At 58.5% G+C, this 16,299-nt stretch overlaps 1 protein-coding gene across 8 annotated transcripts in view; it reads right to left on the bottom strand.

Moving 5' to 3' along the window:
* The window catches only part of DTNB (dystrobrevin beta), a 237,789-nt gene that overhangs the window by 169,409 nt on the left and 52,081 nt on the right, over positions 1 to 16,299 (bottom strand). For all 8 annotated transcript variants that reach the window (XM_059843204.1, XM_059843205.1, XM_059843207.1 and 5 more), the window contains 2 exons: positions 13,941 to 14,107; positions 4,703 to 4,827 (listed from right to left, as the gene is read on the bottom strand). In XM_059843204.1, coding sequence (XP_059699187.1) covers positions 4,703 to 4,827; positions 13,941 to 14,107 — 292 coding nt within the window. The remainder of the gene's footprint in view (positions 1 to 4,702; positions 4,828 to 13,940; positions 14,108 to 16,299) is intronic.

Here is a 16,299-nt window from a genome sequence, read left to right as displayed (position 1 = left end):
GATGGATCAGGAGGGAAAGGCAGTGATGGATCAGGAGGGAAAAAGCAGTGCCAAGCTGGGAAGGGAAGGCAATGACAGGTGGGGAAGAAGGAAATGGCAGTGTGGGAAGGAAAGGCAGTGATGGGTCAGGAGGGAAAGGCAGTGATGGGTCAGGAAAGGCAGTGATGGATCAGGAGGGAAAGGAAAGGCAGTGATGGATCAGGAAGGAAAGGCAGTGATGGGTCAGGAAAGGCAGTGATGGGTTGGGAAGGAAAGGCAGTGATGGGTTGGGAAGGAAAGGCAGTGATGGATCAGGAAAGGTAGTGATGGGTCAGGAAAGGCAGTGATGGGTTGGGAAGGAAAGGCAGTGATGGGTTGGGAAGGAAAGGCAGTGATGGATCAGGAAAGGAAAGGCAGGGATGGGTCAGGAGAGAAAGGCAGTGATGGATCAGGAAAGGCAGTGATGGATCAGGGAAGGGAAGGCAGGGATGGGTTGGGAAGGGAAAGGAAATTCCAGGTTGGGAAGGGAAAGGCAGTGAAGTGTAGAAAAGGAACAGACCATGATCTGCTGGGAAGGAAGAGGCCAAGCAGTGGACCATGGCCAGCCCTGTCCCTGGGCTCTGATGAGCCAAGCCATCTGTTTGGAGAAGGGGATGAGCTCCTGAGAACCCACTCCAGCTCTGAACTGAGCAGCAGCAGGACTGACCCCTGGCTTCTTTCCATTTGAGTGCAACTGCCCCAAGGAAAGCAGAGCAGGATTTACACTGCAGGGACTCAGACCAACCCCTCCCTGCACAGCACCAAGGCAGCTCTGGGAGAGGGGGAATCCTCAGGGAGGCAGGAGCTGGAGGGAACCAGCCCCAAGCTGGGCTGGGAGCAGCCCAGAGTGCAGCTACTGGTGCAGGGCTGGAGCTCTAGACTGCTCACAGCACTGGGAAAGGCTCTGCAGCTCTCACCTGGCCAGCATCTTGGCAATTTAGCCTCCAGCCTTTCCTTAAGGAATGCCACACTGCTCGAGGAGGGAGCAGAAGAGGCAGTCAGGGCAGCCAGGGGGGCTGGGGAGGGCAGGGCAGCCTGGCTGGGCTGGGCACAGGGCCAGGGACATCCTTGTCCCAGCACTGGGCTCTCCACTCGGGGCTGGGGCACAGCAACCACTGCCAGAGGGATCTGCTGTGTGGGGATCCATGAAACCAGAGGGGCTGGGAAAGCTGCAAGAGGCAGAACTGAGACTGCAGCTGAGCAGGAGCCATGGGATTGGTCAGCAGGAAAATTATCTAAAAAGTAGAAAAGGACAAACAGAACCAAAACACCCAGAAAGTGAGCTGGAACACTGAGTTCTGTGTCTGCTGCTGGCTTGTGAGCTGGTGGCACCTTCCCATTGTCACAAGGGACATCTTCCCATTGTCACTAGGGACACCTTCCCATTGTCACCTTCCCACTGTCACAAGGGACACCTTCCCATTGTCACTAGGGACACCTTCCCACTGTCACTAGGGACACCTTCCCATTGTCACCTTCCCACTGTCACAAGGGACACCTTCCCATTGTCACTAGGGACACCTTCCCATTGTCACCTTCCCACTGCCATAAGGGACACCTTCCCATTGTCACTAGGGACACCTTCCCACTGTCACCTTCCCACTGCCATAAGGGACACCTTCCCACTGCCATAAGGGACACCTTCCCATTGTCACAAGGGACACCTTCCCATTGTCACAAGGGACACCTTCTCATTGTCACCTTCCCACTGCCATAAGGGACACCTTCCCATTGTCACAAGGGACACCTTCCCACTGCCACAAGGGACACCTTCCCACTGCCATAAGGGACACCTTCCCATTGTCACCTTCCCACTGCCATAAGGAACATCTCCCCATTGTCACCTTCCCATTGTCACCTTCCCATTGTCACAAGGGACACCTTCCCACTGTCACCTTCCCATTGCCATAAGGGACACCTTCCCATTGTCACCCTCAAGGGACACCTTCCCATTGCCACAGCCATGGAATGAGGCTGATGCTGGAAAATCAAACAGCTCAAAGTGTGGGGATCCATGAAACCAGAGGGGCTGGGAAAGCTGCAAGAGGCAGAACTGAGACTGCAGCTGAGCAGGAGCCATGGGATTGGTCAGCAGGAAAATCATCTAAAAAGTAGAAAAGGACAAACAGAACCAAAACACCCAGAAAGTGAGCTGGAACACTGAGTTCTGTGTCTGCTGCTGGCTTGTGAGCTGGTGGCACCTTCCCATTGTCACAAGGGACATCTTCCCATTGTCACCTTCCCACTGTCACAAGGGACACCTTCCCATTGTCACAAGGGACACCTTCCCATTGTCACAAGGGACACCTTCCCATTGTCACCTTCCCATTGCCATAAGGGACACCTTCCCACTGTCACCTTCCCATTGCCACAAGGGACACCTTCCCATTGTCACAAAGGGACACCTTCCCACTGTCACCTTCCCACTGCCATAAGGGACACCTTCCCATTGTCACCTTCCCATTGCCATAAGGGACACCTTCCCACTGTCACATTCCCATTGCCACAAGGGACACCTTCCCACTGTCACCTTCCCACTGTCACAAGGGACACCTTCCCATTGTCACAAGGGACACCTTCCCACTGTCACAAGGGACACCTTCCCACTGTCACAAGGGACACCTTCCCATTGTCACAAGGGACACCTTCCCACTGCCACCTTCCCACTGTCACAAGAGACACCTTCCCATTGTCACCTTCCCACTGCCATAAGGAACATCTCCCCATTGTCACCTTCCCATTGTCACAAGGGACACCTTCCCACTGCCACAGCCATGGAATGAGGCTGGTGCTGGAAAATCAAACAGCTCAAAGTGTGGGGATCCATGAAACCAGAGGGGCTGGGAAAGCTGCAAGAGGCAGAACTGAGACTGCAGCTGAGCAGGAGCCATGGGATTGGTCAGCAGGAAAATCATCTAAAAAGTAGAAAAGGACAAACAGAACCATGGTCTGTGCATCAAGGCTTGTCTGAATAACTCCCTGAGCTGCAGAAAAGTTTGTCTAGGGAGGTATTGGGAAGATCTAAGCATAATGCAGGAGCTCTGTGCTCTGTGCTTGAGGCTTACTTTGAGGTGAGGTCTGACAAAGGGGGGAAGCAGGGTGGCCTCAGGCTGCTCAAACCAGCACCAGAGCTGTGGTTTTCCACCCAGCCCACCCCAGCAGCTCCACAGGGAGGTCACAGCAGCAGGGTGACAACAGTGCCATGGAGAGGGGACATGGATGTGAGGCCAAGGCCCCAGGGCTGAGCCATGGTGCTTTCAGCTAATTTCATTTACAACAAAGGAGAAATCAGAGCCTGATCCAACACGGGGAGTGACAGGTGCCACTGGTGGGGACAGGGAGGGGACAGGCAGGACACAGCCAGGCCTGGCTGCAGCTGCACCCAACCCCTCCTGCAGCCCTGAGACCCCTCGAGGCACAGCCCCCAGAAGGATCTCCAGAGAAACATTTACACCCTCACAGCAGAGAAAAACCTGAGAAAAACCTGAAATATTTACACTGACACAGCAGAGAAAAACCTGAGAAAAACCTGAAACACTTACACTGACACAGCAGAGGAAAACCTGAAATATTTATACTGACACAGCAGAGAAAAACCTGAGAAAAACCTGAGAAAAACCTGAAACACTTACACAGACACAGCAGAGAAAAACCTGAAACATTTACACCATCAGAGCAGAGAAAAACCTGAAAAGCCCCGAGACCCCTCCCAGGCACAGCCCCCAGAAGATTCTCCAGAGAAACATTTACACCAACACAGCAGAGGAAAAACCTGAAACCCACTGCAGGCCCAGGGCTGCTCCCTGCCCCAGCCCAGGGCTGGGGAGGGGGCTCAGGGCTGAGGAGGGGGCTCAGGGGGGTTCAGGGGTACTCACACAATGTGGGGGGCTGAGGGGGGTCTCAGGGCAGCTCAGATGGGGGTGAGGAGGGGCTCAGGGGGGTTCAGGGGGCTCCGGGGCTCAGGTACTCACACGATGTGGGGCAGGTCTGGGGCTCAGGGATGGCTCAGGGACTCAGGGGGCTCAGGGATGGGGAGGGGGCTCAGGGGCTCAGGTACTCACATGATGTGGGCCAGGTCTGGGGCTCAGGGATGGGGAGGGGGCTCAGGGGCTCAGGGGCTCAGGGGGCTCAGGTACTCACACGATGTGGGGCAGGTCTGGGGGTCAGGGATGGGGGGGGGGGGCTCAGGGATGGGGAGGGGGCTCAGGGGGGCTCAGGGATGGGGAGGGGGCTCAGGGGGGCTCAGGTACTCACACGATGTGAGCCAGGTCTGGGGCTCAGGGATGGGGAGGGGGCTCAGGGGCTCAGGGGTGGGGAGGGGGCTCAGGTACTCACACGATGTGGGGCAGGTCTGGGGGTCAGGGATGGCTCAGGGGCTCAGGGATGGCTCAGGGATGGGGAGGGGGCTCAGGGATGGCTCAGGGATGGGGAGGGGGCTCAGGGATGGCTCAGGGATGGGGAGGGGGCTGAGGGGGGCTCAGGTACTCACACGATGTGCGCCAGGTCTGGGGGTCAGGGATGGGGAGGGGGCTCAGGGATGGGGAGGGGGCTCAGGGGGGCTCAGGTACTCACACGATGTGGGCCAGGTCAGGGGCTCAGGGATGGGGAGGGGGCTCAGGGATGGGGAGGGGGCTCAGGGATGGCTCAGGGATGGGGAGGGGGCTCGGGGGGCTCAGGTACTCACACGATGTGCGCCAGGTCCAGCGGGCGCTCGGGCTGCTCGGGGAAGAGCGGGCGGGGCGGGTCCCGGCTGGGCACGCAGCCCAGGGAGCGGCTGATGGCCTGGGTCAGCTTCTTGGCCGGGGATTTCTGGGGGAACAGGGGACACCGCTCAGGGGACAGGGGACAGGGGACAGGGGACAGGGGACAGGGGACAGGGGACAGGGGACACTGCTCAGGGGAGAGGGGACAGGGGACACTGCTCAGGGGAGAGGGGACAGGGGACAGGGGACACTGCTCAGGGGAGAGGGGACAGGGGACAGGGGACAGGGGACAGGGGACACTGCTCAGGGGACAGGGGACAGGGGACAGGGGACAGGGGACAGGGGACAGGGGACACTGCTCAGGGGACAGGGGACAGGGGACAGGGGACAGGGGACAGGGGACAGGGGACACTGCTCAGGGGACAGGGGACAGGGGACAGGGGACAGGGGACACCGCTCAGGGGACAGCGGACAGGGGACAGGGGACAGGGGACAGGGGACAGGGGACAGGGGACAGGGGACACTGCTCAGGGGACAGGGGACAGGGGACAGGGGACAGGGGACACCGCTCAGGGGACAGCGGACAGGGGACAGGGGACAGGGGACAGGGGACAGGGGACAGGGGACACTGCTCAGGGGACAGGGGACACTGCTCAGGAGACAGGGGAGAGGGGACAGGGGACAGGGGACAGGGGACACTGCTCAGGGGAGAGGGGACAGGGGACAGGGGACACCGCTCAGGGGACAGGGGACAGGGGAGAGGGGAGAGGGGACAGGGGACAGGGGACACTGCTCAGGGGACAGGGGACAGGGGACAGGGGACACTGCTCAGGGGAGAGGGGACAGGGGAGAGGGGACAGGGGACACTGCTCAGGGGAGAGGGGACAGGGGACAGGGGACAGGGGCGAGGGGACACTGCTCAGGGGAGAGGGGACACCGCTCAGGGGAGAGGGGACAGGGGACAGGGGACAGGGGAGACTGCTCAGGTGAGACTGCTCAGGGGAGAGGGGACAGGGGACAGGGGAGAGGGGACAGGGGACACTGCTCAGGTGGGAGGGGAGAGGGGAGAGGGGACAGGGGACACTGCTCAGGGGAGAGGGGACAGGGGACGGGGGCAGGGGACAGGGGACAGGGGAGACTGCTCAGGTGAGACTGCTCAGGGGAGAGGGGACAGGGGAGAGGGGACACTGCTCAGGGGAGAGGGGACAGGGGACAGGGGACAGGGGAGAGGGGACAGGGGAGAGGGAACAGGTGACACTGCTCAGGGGAGAGGGGACAGGGGACACTGCTCAGGGGAGAGGGGACAGGTGAGACTGCTCAGGTGAGAGGGGACAGGGGGACAGGGGACAGGGGACACTGCTCAGGTGAGAGGAGACAGGGGAGACTGCTCGGGTGAGATGGGATTGCACAGGAGAGAGGGGATTGCACAGGTGGGACTGCACAGGGGAGAAGGGACAGGTGAGACAGCACAGGTGAGACTGCATGGGTGAGACTGCATGGGTGAGAGGGGACAGGTGACACTGCACAGGTGAGATGGGACTGCACAGGTGAGATGGGATTGCACAGGTGAGACTGCACAGGGGAGACTGCACAGGTGAGATGGGATTGCACAGGTGAGATGGGATTGCACAGGTGAGACAGGAATGGCTGGGGGAGCCACACAGGCGAGCCCAGGATTGCAGGGGGAACAAGCACAGGTGAGTATGGGAATGTGCCTCCTGTTCACAGAGTGCCCAAACTCTCCTGTGTCCCCTTAAAAAGGAAAGAAGCCCAGAAGTTTCTCTCCTCAGTTAGGTGAAAAGACACCTCACAGGACCTGGGGGCTTCACCTCAAACCTAAGGATGGCCAACTGCAGAGGAGCCAACAAGGCCCCCCTGAGCAATTGACTAGAAAAAGAACAAAGAAACGAAATCCTTTTGTGAGGTGTCTTCCCAGGGGCAGGAGGGCCTCTGGCACCTGGCTCGGTTTTTCTCTGTAAAGAGTTTTGTTATTTTGCCTTTTATTGAAACCTTTTTGTTTCCAGCACTAGCACAGAAGCCACCCTGCTGATTTTACACCTTCTGAGGTAGCTGAGCTCTCCTGGGTGTGAAACAGACCTCCAGGGGCTGGTGAGAGCTGGCTGGAGCAGACCCACATTCCAGGTGGGTCTGGGGGCTTCTGGGGGATCCAGCACAGGTGAGCCCTGGCAGGAAGGGCAGGGCAGGCACACGCCCCTGGCACAGGCAGCAGAGGGCACGAGGAGCAGGAATGCCCAGCACTGCTGGGAAATCAGTGCTCTGGGGAACGAGTTCTGGCAGGCTTTGAGGGGCTCTGAGGGTGGAAACAGAAGGTTTTAACACATGATGGAAGATGAGGAAATAAACCAATGACCTGGGGGCGCTCTGAGGATGAACCCCATCCCCTGAAGGGGATTTTACATCACTCTCTGAACACAGAGGGGAGGAGCAGCCACCTGCCACACTTCTGTCCTGTACAGGTAGAGCCAAGGTGGGTGTGAAAAATGCCCATTTTATGGTTGGCTTTGTGCAAATATTCAAATGAATATGATTTGTGTTGTGTTAGGAAGTGGTGCTGTATCAATTCTCTGCAGTAGGGTGTTAAATATAGCTTTAGGTTATAAAAAAAATGCTAAAATAGAAATTATGCTATGTGAGATTTTTTTTTAAAGAAAGGACTGGCTCAGAGACAGCAGCCACAGGACACCTGAATCTTTCAGAGAGAAAGAATTTACTGCCCCATTACCAGAAGAAAAGAACTTCTTCCTGCCTTGAAGGTGCTGTTGGGGCTCAGAGGAAGGAGCTGACCCTGCCCAGACAGAATCCTGTGTTTGATGGAATTGCTGCACCATGGATGAGCTGTGTGAATATGCAACAGGCTGGTGTTTTAAGGGTTAATCCTCTGTTAACGTGGGGCCTTTTTTGGCTTGTGCTGCCCAGAAAAGGTACCTGGACTGTCCTTAACTCTTTGTTTTTATTGTCTCATATCGTCTTAATTCAAACTGTCTAAATTATTATCACTCTAATTGTATCACTATTTTTATAACTATTTTATTACTATTAAACCTTTAAAATTTTAAAAACAAGTGATTGGTGTTTTTGAAATGGGGCAGGGCTGGGACAGGCAGCAGTGACTTCATCTCCTCCCACAGCTCCCCTCAGGGGTGCTAAACTATTACTGCTGCTAGAAACCAAGGGATGGGACTATTTTCAAGCTAAGGATTCCTTTCTTGGACAAATATTAACCTCAGAGGCTGTGAGATTTTAGGGGAGCGAGCATTTGGCTGCAGTTCAGGAGTAGCCTCAAGTTTCTTCACTGCAAGGCAAAATGAAACTTTCTGAACTGACAGACAGCTGCCACGGGATTGGTTTTACTTTTTTACCCTCTCACTTTCCCTGACTCCTCTGCACTGTGAATCTTTTATCTAATGGGCTTCTAACTCACAGGCTTTTATTGCAACTTCTAAAACTAAAACTTCTAAACTCTCTCTTCTAAAACTTCTGAACTCTCAGTTCATCCCATCCAGCCCCAGCCCTGCATGACAAACCCTTCACCATTTTACCCAACCCAGTTTCTCTCTTTCTTGAGGCATATTCTTACTTACAGCTACAGAAACACACGTTTCTGATTTTCCTGCTAAAGGTCTGTGTGTTGTGTTGTTACACTGTGTTTTACAGTTGTATTTTTGCATTAATCTAAGTGTCTTCCAAGGCTGCAGATTAAACTCCTCAGTGCCCGTGGAAGTTTTTGTTTTTCTGATTCTCACACTAAATGGCCTCACAGGATTGGTGCTCCTGGGTCCTTGGCAATGCTGGTGACACCCACAGGAATGACCAAACACGGGGTTCAATCCCAACCTGACTCACAGAATTAATCCTGGAAACTCTGCTGTGCTCCCAGCAGTGACAGGGAACCCTGGGGATGGATTTTCCCAACCCTAACAACTCCACAATCCCAAGGTCATGGGAGCTCAGACATCAGCTGGCAGCTCCTCCTGCTGCTCTCCCTGACTGACACCCCAGGAAAGGGCAGCCCTGGCTAATTACAGCTCTGGAATTAATTACTGCTGCTGCACAACACTCCAGAGTGCAACTGGGAGCAGCTCCCGAGGGACACAAGTGAAAATTCAGATTACCCCTGCTGCAAGCAGGAGTTACAGCAAACCCATCAGAGCCTGCAATTACTGATAATTAGCACCAGTTGCTCCCATGGAGTCAATTCCTGCTGAGCTGCAGGCAGCCCTCATTCCTGGAGTTTTTATTGACCAGCCCCCAGCTCCACCCTGGGCAGCAGCAGAACGCTGGGAAGGCCCTGGAGAGCCTCTGGACCCCAGGGAATGGGCACTTGGCCACCCCAATAGCATCAAATCCTGAAGGGTTTGTGTTGGAAGGGACCTAAACACTCATCTCATTCCAGCCCCTCTGCTTGAATTCCTCTGAAATCCTGGGAAAATCCCAATTTGATTTTATGTCACTCACTGACCCCAGGGAGGATTTAAATGATGCACACAGGATGGGATTACTCCAAAGTGAAACCCCTCCTTTTCCTAAAGCAATTCCTCACCTCTGACAATGCCCCCAGGTATTTCTCTCTGAATTTGTTCACCTGAGGGACTCAGCAGGGCCTGGAGGGACAGAGCCAGGGATGGCTCCCAGTGCCAGAGGGCAGGCTGGGGGGACATTGGGAATGAGGAACTGGGCAGGGCAGGGTGGGCAGGGGCTGGGAGGGAATTCCCAGAGCAGCTGGGGCTGCCCCTGGATCCCTGGCAGTGCCCAGGGCCAGGCTGGACACTGGGACACACTGGGACAGTGGGAGGTGTCCCTGCCATGGTGCTCTGGAGAAAGCCCTGTCCCAGGAGCAGTGTCCCTCACCCAGGAGCAGTGTCCCTGCCCCAGGAGCAGTGTCCCTCACACAGGAGCAGTGTCCCTGTCCCCCAGGAGCAGTGTCCCTGTCCCCCAGGAGCAGTGTCCCTCACACAGGAGCAGTGTCCCTGTCCCCCAGGAGCAGTGTCCCTGTCCCCCAGGAGCAGTGTCTCTCACCCAGGAGCAGTGTCCCTGTCCCCCAGGAGCAGTGTCCCTGTCCCAGGAGCAGTGTCCCTGACCCCCAGGAGCAGTGTCCCTGTCCCCCAGGAGCAGTGTCCCTGTCCCAGGAGCAGTGTCCCTGACCCCCAGGAGCAGTGTCCCTGTCCCAGGAGCAGTGTCCCTGTCCCCCAGGAGCAGTGTCCCTGTCCCCCAGGAGCAGTGTCCCTGTCCCCCAGGAGCAGTGTCCCTCACCCAGGAGCAGGGTCCCCTGCCCAGGAGCAGTGTCCCTGTCCCCCAGCAGCAGTGTCCCTCACCCAGGAGCAGTGTCCCTGCCCCAGGAGCAGTGTCCCTCACCCAGGAGCAGTGTCCCTGTCCCAGGAGCAGTGTCCCTGTCCCCCAGGAGCAGTGTCCCTGTCCCCCAGGAGCAGTGTCCCACCCCCAGGAGCAGTGTCCCTGTCCCTCAGGAGCAGTGTCCCTCACCCAGGAGCAGTGTCCCTGTCCCCCAGGAGCAGTGTCCCTCACCCAGGAGCAGTGTCCCTGTCCCCCAGGAGCAGTGTCCCTGACCCCAGGAGCAGTGTCCCTGCCGAGGAGCAGTGTCCCTGTCCCCAGGAGCAGTGTCCCTGCCCCAGGAGCAGTGTCCCTGTCCCCAGTAGCAGTGTCCCTGCCCCAGGAGCAGTGTCCCTGTCCCCAGGAGCAGTGTCCCTGCCCCAGGAGCATTGTCCCACCCCCAGGAGCAGTGTCCCTGCCCCAGGAGCAGTGTCCCTTGCCCAGCAGCAGTGTCCCTGCCCCAGGAGCAGTGTCCCTGTCCCAGGAGCAGTGTCCCTCACCCAGGAGCAGTGTCCCTGTCCCCCAGGAGCAGTGTCCCTGTCCCCCAGGAGCAGTGTCCCTGACCCAGGAGCAGTGTCCCACCCCCAGTAGCAGTGTCCCCAGCCCAGGAGGAGGTTCCCTGCCCTCACCCAGGAGCAGTGTCCCTGTCCCAGTAGCAGTGTCCCCTGCCCAGGAGGAGGTTCCCTGCCCCAGGAGCAGTGTCCCTGTCCCAGGAGCAGTGTCCCTCACCCAGGAGCAGTGTCCCTGTCCCCCAGGAGCAGTGTCCCTGTCCCCCAGGAGCAGTGTCCCTGACCCAGGAGCAGTGTCCCTGCCCCAGGAGCAGTGTCCCTGACCCAGGAGCAGTGTCCCTGTCCCCCAGGAGCAGTGTCCCTGACCCAGGAGCAGTGTCCCTGCCCCAGGAGCAGTGTCCCTGTCCCCCAGGAGCAGTGTCCCTGTCCCCAGGAGCAGTGTCCCTCACCCAGGAGCAGTGTCCCTGTCCCCCAGGAGCAGTGTCCCTGTCCCCCAAGAGCAGTGTCCCTGCCCAGGAGCAGTGTCCCTGCCCCAGGAGCAGTGTCCCTGACCCCCAGGAGCAGTGTCCCTGACCCCCAGGAGCAGTGTCCCTGTCCCAGGAGCAGTGTCCCTGACCCCCAGGAGCAGTGTCCCTGCCCAGGAGCAGTGTCCCTGTCCCAGGAGCAGTGTCCCTGACCCCCAGGAGCAGTGTCCCTGCCCAGGAGCAGTGTCCCTGACCCAGGAGCAGTGTCCCTGACCCAGGAGCAGTGTCCCTGACCCCCAGGAGCAGTGTCCCTGTCCCAGGAGCAGTGTCCCTGACCCCCAGGAGCAGTGTCCCTGCCCAGGAGCAGTGTCCCTGTCCCAGGAGCAGTGTCCCTGACCCCCAGGAGCAGTGTCCCTGACCCAGGAGCAGTGTCCCTGTCCCCCAGGAGCAGTGTCCCTCACCCAGGAGCAGTGTCCCTGTCCCCCAAGAGCAGTGTCCCTGTCCCCCAGGAGCAGTGTCCCTGCCCAGGAGCAGTGTCCCTGACCCAGGAGCAGTGTCCCTGACCCCCAGGAGCAGTGTCCCTGACCCAGGAGCAGTGTCCCTGACCCAGGAGCAGTGTCCCTGTCCCTGACCCAGGAGCAGTGTCCCTGTCCCAGGAGCAGTGTCCCTGTCCCCCAGGAGCAGTGTCCCTGTCCCCCAGCAGCAGTGTCCCTCAGCCAGGAGCAGTGTCCCTGTCCCAGGAGCAGTGTCCCTGTCCCCCAGGAGCAGTGTCCCTGCCCCAGGAGCAGTGTCCCTGTCCCCCAGGAGCAGTGTCCCTGTCCCCCAGGAGCAGTGTCCCTCACCCAGGAGCAGTGTCCCTGCCCCAGGAGCAGTGTCCCACCCCCAGGAGCAGTGTCCCTGTCCCCCAGGAGCAGTGTCCCTGTCCCCCAGGAGCAGTGTCCCTGACCCAGGAGCAGTGTCCCTGTCCCCCAGGAGCAGTGTCCCTGTCCCAGGAGCAGTGTCCCTGCCCCAGGAGCAGTGTCCCTGTCCCAGGAGCAGTGTCCCTGCCCCAGGAGCAGTGTCCCTCACCCAGGAGCAGTGTCCCTCCCCCAGGAGCAGTGTCCCTCACCCAGGAGCAGTGTCCCTGTCCCAGGAGCAGTGTCCCTGACCCCCAGGAGCAGTGTCCCTGTCCCCCAGGAGCAGTGTCCCTGCCCAGGAGCAGTGTCCCTGCCCCAGGAGCAGTGTCCCTGTCCCCCAGGAGCAGTGTCCCTGTCACCCAGGAGCAGTGTCCCTCACCCAGGAGCAGTGTCCCTGTCCCCCAGGAGCAGTGTCCCTGTCCCCCAGGAGCAGTGTCCCTGTCCCAGGAGCAGTGTCCCTGCCCCAGGAGCAGTGTCCCTGACCCCCAGGAGCAGTGTCCCTGACCCCCAGGAGCAGTGTCCCTGTCCCAGGAGCAGTGTCCCTCACCCAGGAGCAGTGTCCCTGACCCCCAGGAGCAGTGTCCCACCCCCAGGAGCAGTGTCCCTGTCCCCAGGAGCAGTGTCCCTGACCCAGGAGCAGTGTCCCTGTCCCCCAGGAGCAGTGTCCCTGACCCAGGAGCAGTGTCCCTGTCCCAGGAGCAGTGTCCCTGACCCAGGAGCAGTGTCCCTGACCCAGGAGCAGTGTCCCTGTCCCCCAGGAGCAGTGTCCCTGACCCAGGAGCAGTGTCCCTGACCCCCAGGAGCAGTGTCCCTGACCCAGGAGCAGTGTCCCTGTCCCTGTCCCAGGAGCAGTGTCCCTGTCCCAGGAGCAGTGTCCCTGTCCCCCAGGAGCAGTGTCCCTGTCCCCCAGCAGCAGTGTCCCTCAGCCAGGAGCAGTGTCCCTGTCCCAGGAGCAGTGTCCCTGTCCCCCAGGAGCAGTGTCCCTGCCCCAGGAGCAGTGTCCCTGTCCCCCAGGAGCAGTGTCCCTGTCCCCCAGGAGCAGTGTCCCTGTCCCAGGAGCAGTGTCCCTCACCCAGGAGCAGTGTCCCTGTCCCCCAGGAGCAGTGTCCCTCACCCAGGAGCAGTGTCCCTGCCCCAGGAGCAGTGTCCCACCCCCAGGAGCAGTGTCCCTGTCCCCCAGGAGCAGTGTCCCTGTCCCCCAGGAGCAGTGTCCCTGCCCCAGGAGCAGTGTCCCTGTCCCAGGAGCAGTGTCCCTGTCCCCCAGGAGCAGTGTCCCTCACCCAGGAGCAGTGTCCCTGTCCCAGGAGCAGTGTCCCTGACCCCCAGGAGCAGTGTCCCTGTCCCCCAGGAGCAGTGTCCCTGCCCAGGAGCAGTGTCCCTGCCCCAGGAGCAGTGTCCCTGTCCCCCAGGAGCAGTGTCCCTGTCACCCAGGAGCAGTGTCCCTCACCCAGGAGCAGTGTCCCTCACCCAGGAGCAGTGTCCCTGTCCCCCAGGAGCAGTGTCCCCTGCCCAGTAGCAGTGTCCCCAGCCCAGGGGGAGGTTCCCTGCCCTCACCCAGGAGGAGGTTCCCTGTCCCAGTAGCAGTGTCCCTGCCCCAGTAGCAGTGTCCCTGCCCCAGTAGCAGTGTCCCTGCCCCAGGAGCAGTGTCCCTGTCCCAGGAGCAGTGTCCCACCCCCAGTAGCAGTGTCCCCAGCCCAGTAGCAGTGTCCCTGCCCCAGGAGCAGTGTCCCTGTCCCAGGAGCAGTGTCCCACCCCCAGTAGCAGTGTCCCTCACCCAGGAGCAGTGTCCCTCACCCAGGAGCAGTGTCCCTGTCCCCCAGGAGCAGTGTCCCTGCCCCAGGAGCAGTGTCCCTGTCCCAGTAGCAGTGTCCCCTGCCCAGGAGCAGTGTCCCCAGCCCAGGGGGTGTTCCCTGCCCTCACCCAGGAGGAGGTTCCCTGTCCCAGTAGCAGTGTCCCTGACCCAGGAGCAGTGTCCCCAGCCCAGGGGGTGTTCCCTGCCCTCACCCAGGAGGAGTGCTCCTTCATCTGGTGCTGGTTGCTGTGGGGGCCGCTGGCATGGCCCCTCCAGAAGCAGCTCTGGCACAGCTGGTAGTTGTGGCACTGCTGGCAGCGGTACCTGAAGCCCATCATGCTCTCACAGTGGCAGTAGGAGCACTCCACGGGGTGGAACACTGGCACAAAAACAAACCAAAGAAAACTGTCAGGGCATTCCTGGTCAGCCTGGAACATTCCATCCCACCGGGGCTGCCAGGCCCCCCCAGCTCCTTCAGCACTCGCTGGTTGGGCAGGGTTGGAGGGCACAGCTGGGAATTCTGGCTCCATGAACCCTCAGATGGTGCTGCTGGGGACACAGCAGTCCCAGCTGGCAGCTTCTGACAATATTCCTTCTGCAGAAGGAATTCCATCTCCCTCCTGGGCAGAGCTCCCCAGGGAAGTCCTGAGCACAGGGTGGGGTTTGTCACTGTCCCAGCTGCTCCCAGCCCTGTCCAGCCTGGCTTGGGCACTGCCAGGGATCCAGGGGCAGCCCCAGCTGCTCTGGGCACCCTGTGCCCCTCTCCACCCCTCCAGGGCACAATTCCCAACTCCCAGTATCAGATGGAAATCTGGAGCCTCACTGACTCTGAAATCAAAGGCTGTTTCCTACCGTGCCACATTCCAAACGTGCTAATTGCCAATTAACTGATAACAAAGCTGCAGCACAGCAGGAGGAGATCCCTGGGGCCCAGAGTCTCCTCTTCAGAAAGGGCAATTCCTGCTCCAAACCCCCTTTCCCCCCCCTCCTGCACCCCCACGGCTCCCAGTGAGGAACCCCCAGGGAGTGTGAAGGTCCAGAGAGCTCAGATCAGCCCGACCTGCAGAGCACCACCAAAACAAACATCAGTGAAAGCTTCTCCCCTGTCCCACCCCTGCCTGGACAATGCTACAATGAGGGGGAGGAGCTGAGACCTCCCCATGGCAAATGCATCCCGAAATGGGGGACACAACAGAGCCAGGGCCTGCCCACCCTGCCAGGGAACAATTCCTCATTCCCAAGATCCCATCCAGCCCTGCCCTCTGGCACTGGGAGCCATTCCCTGGCTCCTGTCCCTCTGTCCCTTGTCCCCAGTCCCTCTGCAGCTCTCCTGGAGCCCCTTCAGGCCCTGCCAGGGGCTCTGAGCTCTCCCTGGATCCTTCTCCTCCCCAGGTGAGCACCCCCAGCTCTCCCACCTGGCTCCATGAGAAGTCCTGCCCCACCTTGTCAGAGCTGTCCCTTCCCCTCCCTGCTCCCTGCAGGCAGCAGAGACTGCTGCTGATGGAAGGGCACAGAAGCAGCACAGAACCCAAACCCTGATTCCCTGATGAGGAAAAGGAAAAAAAATAACCCAAACCCTGAAATCCTGATCAGGGGAAGGAGGAACAATAACCCAAAACCTGAAATCCTGATCAGGGGAAGGAATAAAAATAATCCAAACCCTGATTTCCTGATGAGGGGAAGCAATAATAACCCAAATCCTGATATCCTGATGAAGGGATGGAATAAAAAAACCCAAACCCTGAAATCCTGATCAGGGGAAGGTGGAACAATAACCCAAAACCTGATTTCCTGATGAGTGGAAGGAATAAAAATAATCCAAACCCTGATTTCCTGATGAGAAGGAAGAATAACCCAAACCCTGAAATCCTGATGAGGGGAAGGAATTCCAATAACCCAAACCCTGATTTCCTGATCAGGAGAAGGAATAAAAATAATCCAAACCCTGATTTCCTGATGAGGGGAAGGAATAAAAATAACCCAAACCCTGATTTCCTGATGAGGAGAAGGAATAACCCAAACCCTGATTTCCTGATGAGGAGAAGGAATAACCCAAACCCTGATTTCCTGATGAGGAGAAGGAATAACCCAAACCCTGATTTCCTGATCAGGAGAAGGAATGACCCAAACCCTGAAATCCTGATGAGGGGAAGGAATTCCAAAAATCCAAACCCTGATTTCCTGATCAGGAGAAGGAATGACCCAAACCCTGATTTCCTGATGAGGAGAAGGAATAACCCAGACCCTGATTTCCTGATGAGAAGGAATACCAAAAATCCAAACCCTGATTTCCTGATCAGGAGAAGGAATAACCCAGACCCTGATTTCCTGATGAGAAGGAATACCAAAAATCCAAACCCTGATTTCCTGATGAGGAGAAGGAATAACCCAAACCCTGATTTCCTGATGAGGAGAAGGAATAACCCAAACCCTGATTTTCTGATGAGGAGAAGGAATAAAAATAATCCAAACAGGGACTGTCAGATCAGGGAGCAGCAAGAGGGGAACCAAGGAGGTGGCAGCTGTTTTGGTTCCCTGCAGGTTTTTTTGGGTTTTTTTTTGTCTTTTCTT

Source organism: Haemorhous mexicanus, chromosome 3, assembly GCF_027477595.1.
Source record: "Haemorhous mexicanus isolate bHaeMex1 chromosome 3, bHaeMex1.pri, whole genome shotgun sequence".
In the NCBI taxonomy this organism is placed as follows: Eukaryota; Metazoa; Chordata; class Aves; order Passeriformes; family Fringillidae; genus Haemorhous; species Haemorhous mexicanus.
The sequence above is the reverse complement of the archived record's forward strand: the minus strand, read 5'-3'. Positions and strand labels throughout refer to the sequence as shown.